This window comes from Drosophila innubila, assembly GCF_004354385.1.
Source record: "Drosophila innubila isolate TH190305 chromosome 3R unlocalized genomic scaffold, UK_Dinn_1.0 2_E_3R, whole genome shotgun sequence".
Lineage (NCBI taxonomy): Eukaryota > Metazoa > Arthropoda > Insecta > Diptera > Drosophilidae > Drosophila > Drosophila innubila.
In genome coordinates this window covers 1,918,918-1,943,034 of record NW_022995380.1, presented here as the reverse complement: position 1 = coordinate 1,943,034, position 24,117 = coordinate 1,918,918, and the positions used below count along the sequence as shown (strand labels likewise).

At 35.1% G+C, this 24,117-nt stretch overlaps 1 protein-coding gene across 1 annotated transcript; it reads right to left on the bottom strand.

Annotated features, from left to right (window-relative positions):
* Positions 1-9,038: 9,038 nt before the first annotated feature.
* LOC117790710 (casein kinase I) lies at positions 9,039-10,701 on the bottom strand. Its single transcript, XM_034630245.1, has one exon. It carries the CDS (start codon positions 10,654-10,656, stop codon positions 9,445-9,447), a length of 1,212 nt encoding a protein of 403 aa, XP_034486136.1. The 5' UTR covers positions 10,657-10,701; the 3' UTR covers positions 9,039-9,444.
* Positions 10,702-24,117: the final 13,416 nt, after the last annotated feature.

The window sequence follows — 24,117 nt, the reverse complement described above, 5'->3', positions numbered from 1 at the left end:
CGAAGTGGACCTTTCTGTTGAAATGTCCATACTTGCCCGACTTTATTTAAGATCGTAGCTCAGAATTAACATCAACTTTTTATGCCAAAAATATTGGCTAAATATCAATCACAACACGAATAAAAAATATGTCGAATCGGTAACTTTCTGACTAATTGACTGACAGGCAACGGACAGTCACAACAGTACGAGAAGTAATTAAATTGGAATCACGATTGTAAAATTTTTTTAACAGCTAGGCAGGTTAATCGTTTTTAGGGACTTTGACTTTTTATCCATTTCTCTTTAAACTATTTTTTGAAAATGTACGCCAGAAATCAATTAAAAATTAAGTTCATTAAAAATAGTTGAGGCCAAAAGCAGCTTTAACTGCTGTCAAATTGATTTCCGAAAATTCAAACCTATTTATATATGGTTTTTGCAGAATGATAATCATACAATAATAAAGGTTTAAATTAAATTTCCGTTTGATAAGCTTCCAAATCTATTTCATAACTGTACAAAAAACGTCTATCCGTTACATTAAGAAACGAAAATTTGCTTCCTTCGAAGTTCAAGACAAAATGATGCAGTTGCTTTAAATAAATCTTAATTACGACCTAAACTTTTGTAATGTTAATTATATAATTCGACTCATATTTCTGAAAACACTATATGCATTTACTTGTAGGTTTTGGACAAGTTTTCTTGCAAGTTTGTCTGCAATGCAATTGAAACTTTCTTACAGAGATTGTAGACATAACTTTTTGAGCATTTAAAAAATTTGGAAATGCATGTTGTGTAGTTTATCCACTCAACTGTCAAAAGTTGCATATAAGTCAGTCAAATACAAAAAAAAAAATTTTTTAAAACAGAAGGAAAAATATCAAAAAAAAAAAAAAAAAAATAGCCGCAAAACAAAACTAATAAAAACACGAGAGAAGTTGCTTCAATAAACAATTTAAGTAGATACAAACAGAGATCTGAAATTGCTAAAACAATTTTTAGCACAAAAAACCAACAATAAACACAGAGAGAAAAAGGTTGCTACTGTGTCTGGCACATACACTTGAAACCGGAAACGGCACACACATAAACACACACATATACAAACAGTGAGAGAGGAAGAGAGGTGAAGAAACATACTCATGCGATGTGAATGCAACTGTTGGTTAAGTTTGCGAAGGATGCATGAAATAAAACTGCTGAACTGGGCATTGGCAAACAATTTCCACAGCTTGTTGCAGTTGTTGTAGTTTTATCAGCTGCCTTTCTACAGGATTTTTACCGGGGAGCCAGGGGACCAAATCGAGCTCTTTGCGTGCCGCTTTGAAGATGAGTTTGGTTGGCTTCGTGCCCGGCATTAAATGAATTTCCCAATGAAGTCATCGTCAACTCTGCCCGATATTCTTTGTATACCATTAACGACTCTGTCGTTTGCGTGTTTCTTGTTTTATTTTATGCTCGTAGTTATCTGATAAATAACAGTTCTTGTCTCGGTTTTTCGATTGTTCCCACTTATTATACACCAGTTCAAATTGGAAATGGACATGCAAAACATTTTCGTCTCTCGATTGTTTAAGCATACATATTTTAACACATGGAATTCTTCTCCATATTAAAAGGCTGTCAGTGGTTTGTCCTTCAAAGTAGACTTTATTTAAGCTATTTGAGTGTGTTACAATTTGTGAATTACAATGATTAAAAGCGACATTAATTGATAAAGGCTCCACAAAGTAATTTGATAAATTTGAATTAGAAGAATTATTTATGATAACAAAAGGTCTGGATTATATATAAATAGCGGTGTCATTACTACGGCGCATCTGTTCCTAATGTTAAGCTACTGTTAATTTAAATAAAATAACACAATACTTTTAATCGATATATTGATCCATTATCGCCATATGCAATTCGATAGTTGGTCTAGCACTTCTCGTTTTTCTCTTCCTCTTTTTTTTCGCCTTCCACACAATGAGTCCCTCATGAACGCCATTTGCTCATGGTAGTTCTAATTTCAAAATAGTATATCCTTTACATACTTTATCAACCTAAACCAGCCATTACTATAATGATAAAGTCATCTTATAATTCAATCTAAATGTAAACTAGTTTTTAATTATGTATTTAAATTTTTATATAATTAATCACTGTTAAACTAAGGCAATAGGAGGATACATGTAATGGCAACTACTTAAAAATTCAATAAAGCCTTAAATATTTGATCTAACTTAATAGAAATATCAGGAATTACCGCATTGGATTAATTTTAGACCGAAATTCCGGATTTTTTTTCTGTGTTCCGTTATATTTGTCCGATCCTGCTGCGGCTAAGTACAGTGATATATAATAAAAAAAATTATGGTAATTTACAAAACAAAAGGTATTAAAATATAAACTGTGGTTATGATGAATTCCATTCTATTATTTCACTGGTAAGCAATTTTTTTTCTAGACGATAATCCGCATAGATACCCAAATGAAAAGTTTTTGTCGTCGCTGACATTTTAGCAGAAAAGTCATCAGAGTAAACGTATTATGAACTATGAAAGTAGTACAAAAGGAGTTCTGAAACTGTGTGTAAGCTTATGTAATTCCCTTTCTGCATTTAACTTGTAGTCAGATTTTATTCCCAGTGTCCATTGAAAGTGGATAAAAAGAGTAATATACTTTGTATATGACCGGCTAAAGGAGATATAAATCGTTCCATTAAGTAACACGTACATATGTATAAATCTGTATCAATATCAACAGTAAAATTGACTTAATCTGTCTGATTACGTTCTTAAATCTCAGGAGAGATGCTTATGATTGAACTAAATGTGCAGTTCTAAGGAAATTTAATTATTGATGATTTTTTATTTAAATATTTTCTACTAGGCAACAACGTTTAGTGGTTCATTCATATTATGTGGTAATTTAACTAAGACAAGTGAGTGGACAGTTAACAAGCATAAGTAATTAGAGACACGTCAATGGCTTTGAGGCAGATGAATCAATAGAAAGGAAGCGAGAAAAATTGGAAAAACAATGGGTGTAAGAAGGAAGGGTAGCCTAAAAACTTTAACCAGGTTTATAAAGAATTTAGCCAACTATCGCATGCATGTGATTGACTATTTTATGAATTAATAATGCAGCCTGTGAACTTGCAACAGCTGTCACAACGGCAACAGCAACAGCAACAATAACAGCGACACTAATTAATGACCTTGAGGATAACTTTGAAAATTGTTAATGCGTCGTGGCACAACGCTGAACACGGGTCAAAGTCCCAGGCCCTGATTAGGGTGGCAATCGAAGCAATTAAGACAATAGACACAAAGTGTCCTAAGTAGACGCCCCATTATAATCATCCTAGCTAATTTTAGATGCAAGCAAATGTCGAGCAATAAAAAAAAGGGTTGACAGATGTCAAAGTGGGCGTGGCAATAGCAACTAAAGACAATGAAAAATTCAACGAACGCAAAAGCTCTTCTCAATAGCCGGCGATCTTTTTCCACTTTTCCGCTGTGTACCTCAAAATTGGCTTAATAGCCAAAGGCAATAACACACCCACACACACACACACAAGAACATTGTTGGCAGCTGCTGGGAAGCATTGCCGTTGTTGTTAAAAGCTAGGAAAAAAATTATTCGAAACAACAATGAAACTTTAGACAAACTTTTGGACAACGTTATTGTGGTTGTCGATTTGTTGTGGCCGTTTACTTATTGTTGTTGCTGTTGCTGTTGCTGTTGCCTGAGTTAATGGCTTTGATATGTATGTGTGTATGACAATAAAATCAATATTTGCTTTGCCTCTGTGACTAAACGTTCAATTAGCGCATCAATCAAAGCCTTATTATATTAAATAGGGGCACATCCAATTGTTTAGTTTAAGCCTTGAGCTCCTTAAAATGGATTTACTGGTCTTACCAGCCCCAAACTACACTTGGCCTGGCTGACAAATATTTGTCTAATTTGCAAATAAGTTAGACACATACAAACTCACAGCAAACTGAGCTCCAAGGACTAAATTAAGCGTTAAGTTGTGGGAGATTGTATTATCTTAAGAAATTGACACAAAGTCAACGTCAGCGAGAAGTGAGTTTACTTTATAGATACAATAAATAAACGCAGTCAAAATGAAAGTACACAATAAACAAACTAACTGGCTTTACAAATAAGGTACCTCATAAAGCCGGTTCGGTTGGAGTTTTTGAGTACCTTAAACAGGATAGACTTTACACATTGAAAAAATAAAATAATACAACATAAAATAATACAAGTATGATTCATTAAAAAGTTAGTTTTTACAAGTCTTAGCGTTCAATAATTTTCTAGGCTAAAAAAAATAAGAGAATATAGGATAACAATTAAGAACATAAAATGATTTATTTGTAAATAATTGCACCAGGACTCGAAATAATGCATTGGGTTCAGAGCATCCAGAAAATAGTACTCGAACAAACCTCCAACAATTTTTAGGGTTGTTGCTTTGTTTTAACCTGTCTCCAATTCCTGTTCAACTTTTTTACTGAGCTTAAACTGATTACAATTGCAGTTGTCCTTTTGACCCAAAATCTACTTGTAGTGCTGCCAGAACACAAAGAGAGAGAGAGAGAGAGAGGGATAGAGAAATTAAGAGGGAGACAGAGCATCATTTGCTTTGATGAGCTACCAGCAAAGAGGCCAAATTTTCGACTCTGATTGCAACGCATAGGAAATAGGACTCTTGCAACCTCGCCACATGCTACACAGCTAATCAAATGACAGGCGCTGTTGCACACACACACAGACACTTACATTTGCACACAAAGTGCATTAAGAACATGAGGCCATACCAAATGCCCAACTGACAATCATTTATGCGTATTTAAAAGCATTAAGCTCTGTGTGCAGACACATTAATCATACGCCACATGTACCGTGCAACGTGACAGCGTCTGCTTATCGAATCCTTGCACTCACCAGCCCACTATGGGCAAATCGGCTACCAATATAAAAATAAGGGTCAGATTACTTTTCCTTATAATTGAGAGATTGTAATTAACAATAAATAAAACTTTGTGGTTTGGGCTTTAATATACATTGTACAAAGTTAAATTAAAGCTTGCTTACATCACTTTTTAGTAGTATACTCAGAAAAAAAATCAAGATTTCCGTAATTAAACAGACCATTTTCAAGTACAAACGATCCCAAAAGCTGTCTAAGTTCGGAATTTCTAAAGCTAAGAACAAAAATCTTATTTTTAGTTCGGTTTTCACAAGTACAGAAATCTTAAAATGAGACTTTTCGGGGATACTTTAAGTATGTTTTGGGTTTAATTTTAGTCTGGAAAAATTGAAAACATACTACTTTTAGTACACAAAAATCTTGAACTAAGCCCAAAATGTACCTGTTTCTAGTACAAAACATTGTCATTATTTATTAATTTTATTCTTAAAACATACACTAGTATGTATACTTAAATTAAGCGAAATACCAAAATTAAATACCATTAAATTATGGTGTATTTTCTTTGTTAGCGATCCAAGCTTAACGTTATATTTGCGTCGCTAAAACCAGTTGAGAATTCTAAGGTGCGTCAATGAAAAAGAAATATCCCAAAACGTTCTTGTTTTTAGTACGAAGCGATATTATTTTTAATTTCCTTTCAATCTTGAAAAAAACTATTTAAAGTACAAAAAAATCTTAAACTAGTTTAGTACAAATAACTCAGTTGTTTCTGGAGGTATCTTTACGAGACTCACGGATAGTATATTTTCCATTTTTAGTACACAGGAATCTTAAAATTTTAAGATCGAAACGGTATAAATCAAGTACGGTCGTACCTAATTTTAGGATGGCACATTTTTCTGAGTGTATGTATCTTACAATTCACCGAACATTCCTAATGGTTCCATTTTGTATAAAATTATACAAATTGTCTGGCTTAAAAGATAAATACTATATATTGAATTTCGTTTGGTTCCTTTTTATTTATGCTTGCTACGAATTAATAACCACTAATTCAGTCGTTTTTTCCATAGTGCACAGTGCAATTTCCATTGATGCAGGACAACGATTTCTGCCTTGTTGACGGATTTAAAGTTGCAGCAGCTGCTGCTGTTACTGTTACTGCTTCTGTTTCTCGGTTGTATGTCTTTCATTACAACAGCAACAACAGAAACTACAGCAATAACAACAGACGCCACAAAGTTATGCAATTAATTCTGTAATTTTATTTGCCAGAGTGAGTGTGTGTGTGTGTGTGTGTGGATTCCAGCTTGAGTGGAAACTCATGACAATATTTAAATGACGTAAGCGTTAATAAACAGAAGTAAGAAAATTATCGACTAATAGATACTCTTTAGAAATGCATAACAGCTGTTCTTTGAAACTCTGCATAATAATAAGAACACACTCTTAAAGAGTAAATTCGGATGGTACAACACCCTGTACGAATACATAGCGGTTGGCATGGAACATACGAGAAAAAGTTAGAAAAAAAAGAAAAATTATAGAGATACTATCGACTGATAATTACATATGAATACTTCCATATGATAGATACACTATAAGAATATACAGCAGGTATAGTGCTTCTATTTCAAAAATATGTATAGTCATTGAATAAACCAGGAGAAAAAGAAGAGGGATAAAGAGTGATATTAGATATTAGATATTAGGTCTTAAAACTGTCATCATTGCAAGAAGGAAAGAAAGTAACTCGACGGAAACACATACCCCAAATAAAACGCTGTATACTTTCAGGCTAACCAAACAAATGACACAAATAATGTAAAATATTGCAGATCTTCAGCTGCGATTGTCATTATAATGCATTAAAATGGTGTCAGCAAAATATTTTAATTAACACATTAACACATTTCTTATTTCCATGCAGAAATTTTAAATTGCTACTTTGTCACTTACTTCGCTGTTGCTTTGAATAAATTTCTCCATATTTCAAAGTGTAAAGTATTAAGAATAGAATTAAGTCATTATGAAAATATATACTTAACAAGCAAGTTCGAATTATTTCTATCATTACACATTCTAAATGGTTTTCAATTTGATAATCAATGCTCATGACTCGGACTAAATGATGTACATTTATCAACTAAGGCCAATCATTTGTCCATCTTTAGCCAGCTGAAATCGTTATTGACCTGTAAATCATTCGATTTTCGTTAAGTGACCAATCTAAATGTTCCCAAGTTCGTATACAAATGGACCCATCAGCTGACATGTCCTTAGCATATTCCTTCGTAATATGCTTGGTCATTGCCTGCTACTCAACTTATAAATGAAATACAAATTTGTTGTCACTTCGTTGAGCGGACTTTTGGGGATCAAAAAAGAAAAGAAAAGAATATAAAAGAAAAGAAGAGAAGAGAAGAGAGAGAAAAAACTTAATTTCAAATGGTTTACCGAAAAACCAAAACCAAAATCGAAACCAAATATTATTATGCTTCAGCGCACTGTATGCGTGAAAGTGTGTGTGTGTGTTTGTGGGCGTATGTATGGGTGTATGCAGCGGCTGCCATTAGGCATGCATCAGCACGCGGCAAGTTTGCGGATCCTAGATTGTGGCATCTGGGGGATTTGGTTTTGGGTGTATCCCAAGTCTCTGCTCAGCCAGGCGCAAACACAAGGGAAGACCATGGAGAAGATGTGCCAGTACGTGCGACTAGGCAAGTTATTTATAGATTTATACATACCCACATACATACATACATATTACACACACACAAACGTATGGGTATCTTATGAAAAGAGCTCATCTAAATCGCTTTGGGGCAGCAAATATTTAAGCCACCATATGTTAGTGTGTCTGTGTGTGCGTGTGTGTGCGTGTGTGATGTATGTGTACGAGTATGCTCCATTTCGCATTACTGCAACGCAACTAAGCATACTACTTACTTTGTTTTGCCCAAGATCTTCGGCTCACCTTCTTTCCCTCGCCATAGCCAGCGCCATCTAGTGGTGGGTGGATGTGTTTCGCCCTACTTCTGGCTTCAAGAACATGCCCTGACTTGCCTTCTAATTAACCCTTTTATTAACAAGCTCTGACAATCTCTCTCACATTTGGGTTTTTGGTATGGTTATGAGTTGGCATTACTTAGTCAGAAAATTCTCACATACCCTGCAAATTAAGAAGTCTGCAGTATTACTAATAAAGTTTGCCATTGCCACTCGGAAAATGTTTTCCATGTTTTAGGAAATCGTCATTAAATGTTAATTGTTCTCTTATTTAGAGTGAAACTTTTATTAATACAAACTTTTTCTAGTGGTCAAAATTCGCATAGTGGTCAAAATTCTACAAAAAGTTAAGAAAATCTGTGATATTTTTTTGCGTTTTATTATAAGGGCTAAAAATACCAATAAAAATTATTAATATATAATTATTATATATATATTAATTATATATGTTAATCGTGTTTTTTAAAATGTATTTTTATACCCGTTACTTCAAAAATAAGAAAAAGGGTATATTGTGTTCGTTGGAATGTATGTAACAGGGAGAAGGAGGCATCTCCGACCCTATAAAGTACATATGTTCTTGATCAGCACCAATAGCCTATTGGATATAGTAATGTGTGTCTGTCCGTCTGTCCGTCTGTCCGTCCGTCCGTCCGTATGAACAAAAGGATCTCAGAGACTATAAGAGATAGAGATACCAAACTTTCACTCACAGACTTCTATATACCCAGCAGATAAAGTTAGTTTCAAATTAAATTTAGTTTCCGCCACCGCAAATCGCGAAAAACCACCACACCCACAGTTTTTAAGATAATAAGTTTTTTATGATAATTAACGTTATCTAACATATTAGTATTATCTATTCTCCCACTGAATCGCATCAAGATCGGACAAGTAGAATGGAAGTTATGGCGAATAAAAGTTTTAAGTGCAAAACAAGTATTTTCCTAAAAGTACTTTTATATATATTAAAATAAGTAACGGATATCCTATGGTCGAGATCCCGACTATAGCCTTCCCGACTAGTTTTTTTTATTTGAATCAAGTCAGATCGAAGTTCGGATTTAAAAGACAATTTTTGAATGAACGTATAAAAAAATGATTTTAAGCTCGTATGAGATGATAGTATTATATTTTAGGATTATCAAATAAGACACAAAATTATATTCTTACAGCTGCAAAAGTTAATAACAATTTGCAAAGTTTTTACGTTTTTCTTTTAATATTGCCATACAAGTGAAACGAAAAAAAATTCTAACTATCATATGAATAAAAAAAGTGCTCTAGAGAAGGCTATTGGCAGTTCGTTGTGGCCAAAGTGAACCTTATATATATAACCATTGTCTGGTTAGCCGATGATGAGCCAAAAAGTTGCAGGTTCATTGAATCGTTGCCAATTATGGGAGCAGCTTTTGACTTGATAAACAAAGGATACAATCACTCACACCAACACACACGCACGTTAAACGGATAATGGATAGTGGATAAAAGCATGCCAAACATAGTTAAGTTTGCAGTTAATTAAAAGAGGCAACTCCTTGCGTCTCCTTATCCTTCTCTTTAAGGCGCTCTATGTGATGTTGACGTGTCTTCGATTTGCGTTCTTTTTTCGAACTTCGATCTTTATCACATTGCTGTGCCTGCAGGCCCTTATTGTGGGCCATCTCCATTTTAATGTCCACCCAGTCGTACAGATAGTCATAAAGCAGAAAGTGACTACGGAATAGTTTCTTAAACAGCTGCCGCAAAAAGACGTAGTCCGGTTGCTCGGTAAAGTGCAGACTGCGACAGTATTTCATGTACATGTAGAATTCCGAGGGTATTCCAGCACAAAGTACACTTAGAGCCAGGGTGGATTTACTCTCTGCAATTTTTTCATACTTCTGAAGTCGCGTCTCAGCATTAATACCTTGCCAAGGAAGACGACCACGTAGAAAATATAGCAGTAGATAACCCACCGACTCCAGGTCATCACGACGTCCCTGTTCCGCATAGTGGGCATGAACGGAAGCGTAACGAGCTGTTCCGATGAGCTCGTGACGTTCATTGTATGTGATATGTTTTCGGGTGCTCGGACGATAGTATCGCTTGGCCAGGCCAAAGTCAATCATGAAAACACGAGTCCGCTGACTGCCCAGACCCATAAGGAAGTTCTCCGGCTTGATATCGCGATGGAGTAAACAATTCATATGCAAATACTCCACACGTGCCAGAATCTGGTCCGCCAGCATTAGTGTTGTCTTCAAGCTAAAGTTTCGTGCACAAAAGTTCAACAGATCCTCCAGTGTCGGACCCAAGAGATCCACAACCAGCACATTGTAGGTTCCCTCAGTGCCAAAGTAACGAATGCGTGGAAAACCAACACCACCACGCAGAATATTATAGATCTTTGCCTCACGTGGCAATTGCGGATACTTGACACGACAGTTCTCCAACTTCACAGCCACCTCCTCGCCGCATTTAAGTCCCAAGGCGCGATACAGCTCCCCAAAGGATCCACAGCCAATGGGACTCAACAGTCGATACTTGCCCCCCACAATAATATTGGGTGGCACCTGCTTTCCCAGTTTTGACGGCGGTTCCTCCAACTGAGTCGGTTTTCCCTTCTTCTTGTATTCTACTTGTAAACATGGCGGTTGTCGCTGCTTCTGCTGATGATGTCGTTGACGTGGACGTCTTGGTCCGTGCTGATCGGAGTGATAATCATTGGGATATCTGACTTCTGCCATGTTTGAACTCTTCGTGTTTGGCTAAATGTTAGGGATAAGTATTTAAGGTATGACTGGCATGACTTGTGTGTTGAATTCTGAAATGTCTATATACGACAATAATATTATATAATTATTCTATAAGCTATAAACTCAAGGATATACTAACAAACATTATTTTCGACAAATAAAGTAAATGAAAATCAAATTATTAACTTTTTTCCAATAAATTTGCTTTTATAAAATCAGTCATGTAATAAAAACCCATTCAATTAAACCAGTTTATTATATACCATCTATTTTCAATCTTCAATTGAGTGCGAAATAATCAAGAAAAACGAATAATCCAAATATCTCGTTAAAAAAAATCAATTGTAAATCAAACAAATTTAATTCTAGCTCCCATCAAATTGCATTCGATGAATGGCAAAACATTTCACATGTGCGTCCCTTAAATCATTTTCACACTCACAGCTGGTGGAGATTTGCCAATTTCTAGCTGCTCAAATTTTTATACCCTTAACACATATGGGTAGCAGAGAGTGTATTAACGCGCCAAAAATATAAAATAAATGTACAAATGTACATGTAGAAATAAAGAATAAGAAAACAATGCTGAATTTAATGATATAAATTTGATTTTTTGTGCTACAAAAGAGAGTATTTTTTCGTCAGACATATCCGCTAGCTTACTAGCTTTCAATAAAGTTCAGCTGAGCCATCACTGCAGGGTCCTTCACTGCACACATCACTCATACGCCCCGTCTTGCCAGACTCGCCCGCCTTTGCAGTGCTTAAAAGTTGATTAATTTTTCAAATTGATTATGCAACCTGGCAGGTTGTTCCTTGTGGTTCGTACTGCACCTTATGTGGCTGCCACTCAATTGGCTTTACTGGCTGCAGGGTTTACTTCATGTTTGCTCCTGCACTCGCAATTAAATTTGCTTGCCATTTTGTGTGGTCCTGTTTGCCACATAATAACCCACTCCTGCTGCCACAACATTTCGACCATTTTTTACCCTTGCTATACATGTGATTTTACTCGTATGTTCGCATAGGCCATGTTATGTGGCATCCTGCCTGACTCTTATCTGTAGTTTTTTGTTGTTCTTGTACTGTTGCACAAACGCTTTTAAGTTTATTAGATTTACGACCAAACTATTATTAAATTGCCTGCAAACATGTGACAGCAGAGATTTACGATTTAGCATAGACATTGGGAATGATTTTATGGAAATAATTTGAATAGCAGATACCTTGTATATATACCATGGGTGCAAACCTACAACATTTTGGTAAAGGTTCGGTTCGATGGTTCGAATCATAGAGCAAGACTTAGGTTCGGTTCGCAAACCGGTTTATATACCTCCTAAGCCCAAGTTTTGGGTTCGAGCCATGGTTCAATTATGTGCAAAATAAATATTTTTTTTGTATATAATTTTTGATGATTTTTATATCGAAGTAAATTTAAAAAAAATGTATAATTAAAACTCAAATAATAATTTAGATCATTTAGTTTTGCATTTTAGCTACGATGAACAAAATCCAATGAGCTGTCGATGTTTTCATGGAAATCGGTTCAATCAACTCGATAGATCGTCGCTTTCGCGAAAATCGAGATGTCGATATTTCGATGTATTTTTACATCACTAATAAAAAGAATGTAATTAATTTTTTTTTCGAACCGAACCTTTTATTTAAGAAAGGGGTTCGGTGCAGGTTCGCGTTCACGGAGTATACAACGTCAAATTTTCGGTTTATGATCCCGTTCGTATTGCTTAAAAACCCGAACCGAACCGGTTCAGTGAGATTCGGCCCAGAACCGGTTTGCAGCCTTGATATACCACTACAAAAATATAAAACAAATGAACCAAACAATTTTTATAGATTAAGTACTTTACTGAAATGCATGAACTTAAACCATTTTAATACTATAATATTCTTTGAGCACTAGCTAAATACAATTTAAATATCGCAAATTGTTCAGACTGCTCACATAAATTATACAAGTTATGTACAAATATCAAGCAAAGCGTGGCGGTTCATTCATACTCTAAATAATTGAAATTTATAATTAAAAATAAAAAATACAATATACAAGAATAGTTTAATTCCCAGCTGATTACAGGGTTATATTTAAGCGGCTGTTAACATTAAAGTTATGATTATAATTTGACAAAATTTAAATGATCTCTAAGAAATAGACTGTAAATTCAAAGAGACCAAATATGTCTGCTTAATTTCCTTTTCCTACTCTATAAAATACATATTTAAGTAAGTTTTAAGCCATTTTATTATGCTTACTTATTAAAATGCCAATTTAGTGCTTTCACATATGAACACGTATATGATTTTTATAAAGCTTGGAAAATTAATTCGCTGATTATAAATTGTAATAAATTAACAGAAACTGCCGCCTTGACAATTTTAATGCAAAACTTACACGGACGATGCGCTGCCAACACCAATCCGTTAGCAGATGTGGTTGTGTATGTGAATGTGGTTGTTAACTGTCTGCTTATTTATGAGACAGGCATAGAAACCTCAGCAACAACAAGAACTTATTATAGCAATGACAATACATATACATAGAACTTATGTGTGTGTAGTTATAGTCAAGAACACACACACACTCACACATATGTGGTAACGCCCACAGTCATGCTCGGTTTATGAGCATTTTTAAGAGGCGCTTTATAAGCACTTTTAAGCTTATGGCGCATTATATTTTATTAAAAATACTGCGAGAAGAACAAGAAAAGGATTAGTAGTTATTTTGCCAGCAGAAGTTTCTCCCTTTTGTGCCAGTGTAACATATAAGCAAAGCACACAACAATTAGCTGCTGCCACTAATGAAAACAAGTTGTTGGCCCAACTTGAACTACTTTTCTTTGACACGTTTTTGGGAACAAGGACTCCTTGTCATTGTTGTCACCTGTCTGATTTGTCGCCTGCAAATTGCCACTTTCCATTTGTCTCACATTTCATCAGGCTGCCAATTTTCAGGTTTCCCTTCACTTTCGACAGTTGAAAAGTTGTGTCCTGTCAGAGCTTATCGAGTCCGTTTGCCTTTTGCTGAGCTGAACTGATGTATTGTCAAAGGTTATGACCAAATTGCCGGCACATGTTTCGAATATTTCAATGTTGCCATCGCCATCGCCATTTCCATTCCACTTGTCTATTTATGTATGCAACTTTGTTATTGCCACAGAGAAACTTTTACCGCACACAAGCATGCCACATCATTTACATGCTGTCACACACACACTCCCACACACACACACTTATTTGAGTTGCCAAAAAGTGTGATGCAAAACTGAAAATGTTGGCTCACCCGTCGTATGAGCGATATGTTCACAGAGATGTCTCGTATTAAGATGTATCGAATTTTTTTTCAATTTATCAACAGCTTCGTTGTTAACTCTTGTCAAGCGTAAATTTTTGCACTCACTAATTAAAACTACACTGCACTACACATGCAGTAAATGCAGGTTTATCTTTGTTTTAGTTGGAAACAGCAAACTTTATAAGAGACAGACAGTGAATCTTTTTGGAATCATATTTTAAATTTATTTATTTTATAGCTCTGCCATCTGTCTTTCAGTACAAGGACAAACAGACAATTCTGCCTCGCCTCACACATGCACACTGTCCTACTTCTACTATGGCATGTGCAAACTGAGGTTTGGCTGTCTGTGCTTGAATCGTGGTTTATGCTGCACAGATTTTGACCCAGGCCAAGTAACTCTCAGACATTTTAACGAGTTTTGCGGCTTGAGCTTTTGGCTCCCAATGTAAGTGTGTGAATACTGTTCTCCCTCGAGATGTAAATTAGTTCAACACCCACGAGTATGACTTGTTTAGATTTTCAAATCATCTGAGCCTACCACTTACTCCAATTTGCAGCTCAACATTGTTGCCGTAATAAAATTTATAATCATAATCATAGCACCAACCAGACAAGCAGAAATCCAGCATTCATTTGATAGGCATGACCTGATTATCCAAGAGGCGCTGACAATGTTGCGAACAAATTGCCAAAAGGCAAAAATTCCTACACAAAAAGTCATTAAAAGTGACATGCAAAAAGATGGGGCCAAGGCAAGTGAGAAGTCACCTCGAAACGAGTGTGTATACAAAAAGAAAAGTAAAAGCAAAAAGCAAAAAAGTACAAAAATGAGAGTGTTGAGTTAAAGCAAACAAAATGTATAAGTACAAATATTTCTCTGTATATTTCTCTTCATCTTATCAATCATTCTGGTAATGCTTGGAAAATTCAAGTCCGTCTATTAATATAAAAAAAAGCTTGCACGCTTTAAAGTTGCGTTTAATACTAGGCTACACTTTGCTCAATAGCTTAAATACTCGTACATATTCAATTTGTAGACCCATCGACATTTAGACACGTACAACATCAACATAATTTCGAGGCATTTCGGCAATTTAGACACGTTCAATGTCCGTGTCACGCCTCCGACTTGCTAACCGCCTCAATCACGTTTTATTTTTTTCTTTCGTTTAAATTCCATAAGCGTAACTAGAATTTAATTTCTTAGCCATGAAACACGTACACTTGCGAGTATGTTGGCCCTGTTGTGAAGACGTCTGGATAAACATAACAGGAAGTGCATAGCGCAAGTTTGGCTAAGGCAAATAAGACCACTTTCATGTTAAGCACATCTTCCTTAAGCCTCAGCGTAAGAAGCTATTGATAGAATCAAGAATGTGGAAGGTAGGGTATCTGATGCTTGTGCTAATGCTTGTTGCTTGCGTGACATATTAATAAGGGACATGAGCTACTTACATATCCTGTGTGAGTAGGTATTTGTTATTGTCGTTCGCCTTCCTGTAAATACATGTATTTTCCATTAAGTATACGCACAGTTGCCCAGGCAACTCCATCACTTACATCAAGTTATCGATTACTAGTGTCAACGACCTCTTCGGCCATCTATATCTACTCTATTTCTACTACTTTTTATTTTTTTAAATTTTCTTTCAATTAGAAGACAGTTGTAAGAAAATTAAATTTGTATTATTGATTAGCATTGACATGCCACTTTAATGTTTAGGAATTAATTTATAGAATATTTCTATTATCTATTCACCAATTTTATTGGTTAGGCTTAAGATTTAAAAACGGTGCCACTTATTAGTAAAAACACGCCAGGAAATTTTATAGTTTGCTTAAATTTTATACTAAAATTTTTATTACTGAAATTCGCTTGAAATTGTTCAGCTATCGAAACAAGTAAATTTATTTTAAATAGTTTTACACCATGGAGTACAACTTATTTAAATTAATTTTTAAAATGATCAAGTGTGTTCAAGTTTAAGTTTGAATACAAGCCGGATTATAACTGCTTAAATTTGTGAGTCCTACGCTGCTTATGCACATGTATATGTATGTATGTGTGCGGGTGTAGCTATTTATGTGTGTAGGTTGAGTGGGTGCGTGTGTATAAGTGTGTTTTTTAGGGGTTTTTTCAAGTTGTTGGCGCTGTTATGTCAACCAAGACTAAACGCGACCCTTTCCCGTATAGCTTAAAACGTTTTAAATTTCTGTTGCCATGTTTTTATCTCTATTTCAATGAGAATTCGCTGAAATATCTACTTAGGCACAAGCACGCCAGATATCATGTGAGTGTAAGGATGTCGGGGTATGTGTGCGTGAGTGTGTGTGTGTGTGTGTGTGTGTGTGTGGGTATTTAGGGCGTGTGTGTATATATATCAAGTCGTGCGCAAAACAGTTTAAGAAAAAAGCTCATCTGTCTTGCATTTTAATGATTTAATTTTGCATAAGCTTATTTCACAACGTTTCCTTGGCCGTCATTTGAATATGTGTGTGCGTGTGTGAGTGTGTGTGCTGCTATCTGGTTTCTTTAGTCAGCCAAGTTGACAGCCGCAGCTGTGCACAGTTAAGTGACATTCCATTTGTTGACATTAGCACAAGCCTCGTTGATTTTGTGATATGGGCGCGGTCCTTGCTCCCTTAATAGAAAGCATTTCACCTTTCACTACACATGCACATCACATCACATCACATCTATAAAGAGATTGATATGTAGGTGTATATACGGAAACTTTTGACTACCATCTGATATTGTAAAGGGCAAAGTTTTGCAAGTGTTTGCCATAAGTTGCGATTTGTTGTCACTTTTCACTTTTGGCTTCATTTGCTTCATTATTTCACTTTCCGTTTGCAATTTCTCAAAGGATATGCGTAATTTCCGTCCAAAACACTGGCAAGTACAAGGACATAACTTTATGACATTGCTGTCTAGTTCAGGACAAAACTATGTCTGCGACAATTATGCGCTTGGGGCTTACTGCTTGTCGCATCCTTGACACGCACGTCTGTGAAAAGAAGACCAATCACAGGCTCATATTCTCACAGGATCTACGGCACACCTTCCCAATCAATTTGGTTCATCAATGAGCAAGCTCAACTCTATTGATTTCCCTCCTGAAATTCACATGCACGTAATTCTCATTGCAATGTGTTGGTCATAAAGATAAGATCCGCGCTCTGGTGTATTCGTATTTGAATTCCATAACAATATTATACGTGCCATTTTGACATTTGTTAACTTGTTTGACTCGGCCATATCCTAACTTTTTATTGACCTACTCTTTCCTTTAACCGTCATCACTTGAAGTTTGTTGTCCAGTCTTCATGTTGCCTGCAACTGCTTGGAATCACGTAACCCATCCGAGGGTATTAACGAGCATTGCTCCTAATGACCTACAGGCATCAAAGTTTCTCTGTCAGTCAGCGGAATAATTGTACTAAAATTACAGTTTTATTACAATGACAAATCAGCATAATTACAAGAGTGCCAAGAAAGTGCATAAGTCTAATTTGTGAGAATAATATACTCCCGAATATTGAATATAAGGATTCTAGAACGGGAAAGATCCGAAATTTTTAAGCAGGGACCATAACTTTATAAGTTTTAAAATGAACTTTTTCCAAACTTTAATTTAAAATTTACGAATAAAACTTTTTCTATATTTTTATTTTAAAAGTGAAAAATAAAATAATTAAATATCAATTTTAATTCAAAAGTAAATTTATATTGAAAAAATAAAAAATAAAGTTTGAGTAATTTTTATTTGTATTTTAGAAGTTAGAAATAAAAGTTGGATCCTTAATATTCGCCCTTGAAGGACATGTGATGTATCGTATGAAAGGTATTGAATCATTGAATATTTGTACATTTTGGGAATACACCACTTGGTTTGAAAGATATTAAGCTTAACTTTGTTTCGGAATAACTCTTGCTTGTAACTTTTATAATAAAAATCAAAAATGGCTCTGATTTTAAAATCAATCAAAAGTAAGTTTTATTTTGTAACTTTTAAATAAAAATTGATATTGAATTATAATTTTGCACATTTATTTTGCTAATCAACAATAAGAATTTAAAATGATTTTTATTATATAAATAGGAAATATAAATTTTTGGCAGATATTAATAATTACGGCAAAAATAGGAATTTTGGTGTATTCCATGTTATCCTAACATATTGTATTTAGATAAGATTTTCATTCATAACTCTTATTTACGGTCCCTGATTTTGAGACAAAAGTTCTTAGTTGAGTGTCAAAAATAATATATTTTCAAACATTTTCGGCGAGAAAAATCTGTTCAATTTAAGAAGTATTATAAAACCTTAATCGATATTTCCTACAATTTACTACCGCCTACAAACTAAAAAAATCGAAGTGTACATAAAGAAAATTATGCATTGATTTAAAAATTGTTAATCTTTATCAAAAAAATTGTATTTATTAAAACATTCTATATATGTATACACACATTCATATTAAAAATAATAAAAATAATTATATTTTAGTCAACTTTCAAACAATAACAATTTAATAATTTCCTACACACAAATAAAACAGATTTTTCACTTATTTTCGTGTTTGTGTGTATTATAATTCACAGAAAAATATTTGATTTTGGCCTGAAATTGGTATATGATAAAAGCAAACTTGTTTTGGCTTTGGTGTTGAAATTGGATTATAAATCGAATTAGATTTTATCTTTAACATAAACATATAAATTTATAACTCCAACTGTTATGATTTGTGACATGATATCAATTTAATTTACCGTATTTTCCCCCTCACCCATTCTACAACTGGAACACCTTCAAAAACAACCTGAGTCCTTACAAAAAAAAAGTAAACGATATTGGGCTGAAGAGGCTGCCACGCCCAGTCCGCCAGCTTCTCCTCGGTTAACTCGTGCGGTTAAAGCTGCTTCCTTCCACTCAATTATAAAGAGCTGCAGCTGGTAAAGAGACGAAAAAAGAAAGCACCAAATATTATGAAAACACACAACCACTGAATTTTCTTAAAATATTGCAAAAGTTTTAAGCGGTTGGTAGAAAAGTATTCGGTTAAGTAAATGTAAACCAATGCGTTTAACTTTTCGTTTGTTTTGGCAGATACTCGACTGCAAGTCGAGCACGAGTCCATTTTGTATTCAACGAATGTCAAGGTGTTAAATCACCCTTGGTCCTCCCATACTTCCCCTAAAAACTACACCACGTTCAATTTGAGGATGAGTTAAAGTAATCAACCTGAATCATGGCACGTGCTCAAGTTTCCCAGTGATAAACTGACAGGGGTAGCTCTCTGGAAGCTCTGACTTCTATTTGACTACTACCGAACTCCTTCTCCAACTCTTACTGGCGCGGTAAGCCACAGGAAGTATTCGTGTATTTGCTAAACACTCAAAGCGGGACACTCGAGTGATACAAGCAGCTTACGAGAATTTTATGCAAAATGGGAATAAAACGTTTTGTATCGCGGCAACAGCTGCTTCCTTATAAGTATGGTTGGTAGTTCGGAAGGTCCCCCTATTCCATTCTTACCATTGTGCAGGCAAAATCAACGAAATCCAAACACATTGACAGTGCTTAAGTGTTTTGTCTGCAGCCAAAACTCCGATTTGGCTGGAAGCTCCTCAGTCAACTTTAGGCAGTGTCAGCTGTACAGCAGGTGGCCCATAACACCCTACAGCAAATTACAACAATCAAAAGATTTCACAAATAATTTTGAAATAATAACATTTGCATATGTATACTTTATAAATTTAATTCAAATTATATGCAGCTTGATGTGCTTATACCATTGATTTTTATACGCCTAGACACGCCCTATGTAATTGGGTATTAAAACGAGTTATCTATTATCAAATTGCACAATAATTTGTGATATTTAATTCAAAAGAGACAAAGCCTTATAGTTCTTATTTCTATTATTACTCGAAAATTGTTGAGTCATCTTCTTTCTCTATCTTACATTTTGTTGTACAGTGTAATTGGCGCAGAAATGGTCCGCCAGTTGACAAAGCCCGAGTCAGCAGGATACATGAGGACATTTCACTGAATGATTCCTTTGCTTTGTGTAATCTCAAGCTCCCCCAAGGAGCTGTTAGCACAGCACGTGCCAGGTTCCTGTGTCTTATATTCTATGTGGCTGTTACCGTTATGTAATGCTAACTGTCGAGTCCTTCACCGGCGTTTATTAGGACCATATAATCGTAAAAAATTATCTTATATCAAACATGCACTAAGACTGTGACACAGATATAGAGATTATATATAAATTTACGTAAAAAGATTCTTGAATTTGTAAGTCATAAAAGAGGGAGAACTTTTACACATATCTCTTCCATTTTGTTTGAACAAATTTAATAAAACTGTTGACTAATCGCAATGAATTATTATTAACAAAATACGAATGAATGCAGCGGATTAAAGTAGAAAATACTTTTCCTGGGGAGTATACTTTGTTAATACAGCAACAAAGCAGGACAACAATAGAAACTAAACTGGTGGTCGACTAATACTGATAAATATTGAACTAATAACAAATATAAAAGTTGAAAGCAAGAAGAATTCAGTTTTAATGATCAATTTTTAATATGTCGTTAAGAACTGCTTTGCTTGAATTAACTGTAAAATAAGTAGGATAATAATTAATAAATTGAGATTGGATTAATTTTTGACAGCACCATTTTAAAATACTTTGGCATTTTCTTATTATGTCACTTATATTTATTATTATGTCATTACGAAATTGTTCTATATTTTGCAAGAGAATCGATAATCCTTTTAGACTATAACGATATTGATTAATTTAACGATTATTGCAATCTTCGTAATTCAATTTAAAAATTTTCCCCTTGATTTTTATAGCAATCAAATTATTTAACAAGGAAGCTGCCGCATATATACTGATTTTGGATCTGAGCATAAATTTTATAACGAATTATTTCACAATCCTTACGGCTGTACTTGAGTTTCATAACAAGCAGCTTGAGAAACGTTTCGTTATTGATCACAGGCAATCATTTGACAAGGATGCTGTCTTATTTCGGTCAACTTTAACATATACTTTCTTCTTTATCATTTTAAATTGTAAATAGAAAATGCTTGAGCTGGGATTCTTATTAGCATTCACGCCTGCCGCGGGACAACAGACTTCAGCAAAATCAATATCCTTTTTAGAGTAGAACGCAATGGCAGCAAAAGTCACACATTTCATTTCCTTTTCTGTCATCATCCTGTTCACATCCCAAACGTAAATTTACATAACAGGAGATCCCTTTACGGACTCCGTTCCCGGTTGCCACTCTTTACATATTGCAAGCCAAAATAGTTTGCCACACTCGCCTGTACACACACTCACACACACTCACACCCATTCACACACACACTAAAAGAGTCGTAGCAGGACTCTTTGATTTCCATGTAAAATTGCCAACTAAGCTCTTTTGACAGCCAACATGCGAGTAGTTGACAAGAAATCCTTGCCAGTTACCCTGTTGTGCAATTGCAACTGGTAGTTAAATCCTGGCTAAAGGAATTCGTAATACCCGGAGACTGTCATTGTCAAAGGCAATTGCAGGCAGAGGCCTAAGCAATTAAAATTGGCAAAACTTTTAATTGATTGTCGTCCGTTAAGTGCTTACAGAAGTGTATTTACGAAATGATAAAGCTCTTGCTACCCAAGGCATGGAATAACAACAGACAGATAATAAGCCACAACAACAATGATTGAAGATACTTGCTCTAAAAACAATAAATAAACCAATAAAATTTTAGTGGCGCGTAGCATAAAAAAAGTTGAACTCAAATACAAAATACAAGAAAAACAAAGAAAAAGGAAGCAAGTTTCTTTTTATCAAGAGGTCTCGACTTAGATATACCCTGAATATGGTCTTAAAGGATGCCAGCACTGCCACCAGCACCTCAATAAAAAAGTACCCAACACTTTTAAAGAATTTCTCCTAAGATTAATATAAAATAATATTATTTTTTTTTTCAGAGTGAATAACATTAACAAATAACAATTACAAAATTATAGAAAATTATATATATCCATCTTTAGGGACACACAGGGTAAAGAAAAAACGAAGCGGCGTAATACAAGAGCAAATGATGCCAACGAAGACAGCAGAGGATTCACTGGCAGACAGACTATAAAATGTTTTGCATAGGACAGGATGAGAGTTGAACAAGAAATTTTACTTGAAGCCGAGTACACGCTTGTAGGCGAATGTAGAAGTGTAAACATTCTTGTATATTTGTTGTAAAAGCGTTGAGCTCTGGTGGGGGATAGAAATAATATGCGTAACAGGAATAAAGCAGAATAAGTAACCGAGCAGCAATTGTCCGAATTTGATTCTGATTTCAATGCTCCGCTCAATGCTGAGTGCTTTTGAGTGTTGCTGGAAATATGCCGAAAAGGAAAATAAAAGTGAAAAGTTTTCAATTGCCGGATTTATGGTCACACACACACACTCGCATTTCCGCAAGCTGTTTACATACTTTCGTTGCAGATATCAATCAATTGTGCTACGGGGCGTATGCGCAACGCGTGAATTAAATGCTATTGAAATGAAGCCGAGTGCTTCTGTTATAAAATATTTGTATAGAAAATGCTAAAGTAAAACACAGAAGTAAAAAATAAATTTGAAGTATATATAATTTTCCAGTTGTCTTGGTTTTTATTCAGATGAAGTTTGTCCTCTATTGCTTGACCCATTTTGGGAAAAGTCACGTAGCCATAACCATTGCTATCACCATCACATTACCAACTCCAAGCCAAAGATTTTTATCACATCACCCTGTCCCTGCTTATGTTTACGACTGTGTGCAAATAAAAGAAGAAAAAAAAGTGGACACGGTTATAGTCGAGATACCGACCACAGGATACCCGGTACTTATTTCAATATATAGAAAAGTACTTTAAGTACTCTAATAAAAACTACTGCATACTTTAAGGTGATTGTATTGAAATAATAACTTTATTAATAAATTTGGTTAGCTATTACTCCCGTTCTACTTGTCTGATCACGCTGCGGTTTAGTGATATTATAGATAACATTAATAGATAACGTTATTTACCATAAAAGCTGTATCATCTTTAAAACCGTGAGAGTGGTGGTTTTTCGCGATTTGTGGGGGCGGAAAGGGGCATAGCTTAAATTTGAAACAAACTTGATCTGCGTGGGGTCAATAGAAATCTGTGTGCCATATTTGGTTATTCTATCTTTTATAATCTCTGAGATCTACGCGCTCAAGCGGACGGACAAACGGACATGGCTATATCGACTCGGCTGTTGATGCTGATCAAGAGTATATATACTTTATGGGGTCGGAGATGCCTCCTTCTCCCTTTTACATACATTCCAACGAACACAATATACCCTTTTAGTTTTTTTTTAAGGAACGGGTATAAAAACACACAAAGGAAAACCAGACATTTTTTGGTTCACTTTTTCCGTAACTGTTCACGCATATGTGAAAAAGATATCCACGCCCATGGCCATATCAAATCAAATCAAATAAGCAGCCTCTAGCTTCTGGCATCCTGGTAATATCGTAGGTGTTGGCCTTGCTCTGATGACGTATGCTTCTCTAGCTGTTGCTTTGGTAACCTTTGATATAAATAGCCCACGGATTTTATGGCAGCCCCTCAAATTCTTCATCCTGAACTCCTCCTTCCATGCGGTTATTTAATTTAGAAAAGAACAATAAATGAAACCAAAACCTCAGCGTTAGTGACGATGATAGATGAAGTTTTTGGAATTTTCGATGGGCGGCTTGACTAATTAATTGAGTTGCGGTTACAGAGGGTTCAAAACATCTGCAAATAACAGTATAAATGTTAGTCGGTACGTCGACGTACTCCATTTTATTCAGATACCAAATTAAACCAAATATCAATAGTGAAGTGTGAAAAATTATGAATACTATCACTGGTGGAATTCATACTTGACAACTTTCAACCAAAGAAAGATCCAAAGTTTCTATGTTCTTTTGTTATTTTATGTGATATGAAAACAATCTTAATGGATTTTGGAAGTTTAAATTGTGTTAGCCAGAGGGGGCAAGTCCCCCCTTCTCCCCTTCCCCCTCTGCCTAGAGGACAAGCTCTTAGGAGCTTGTACCTCA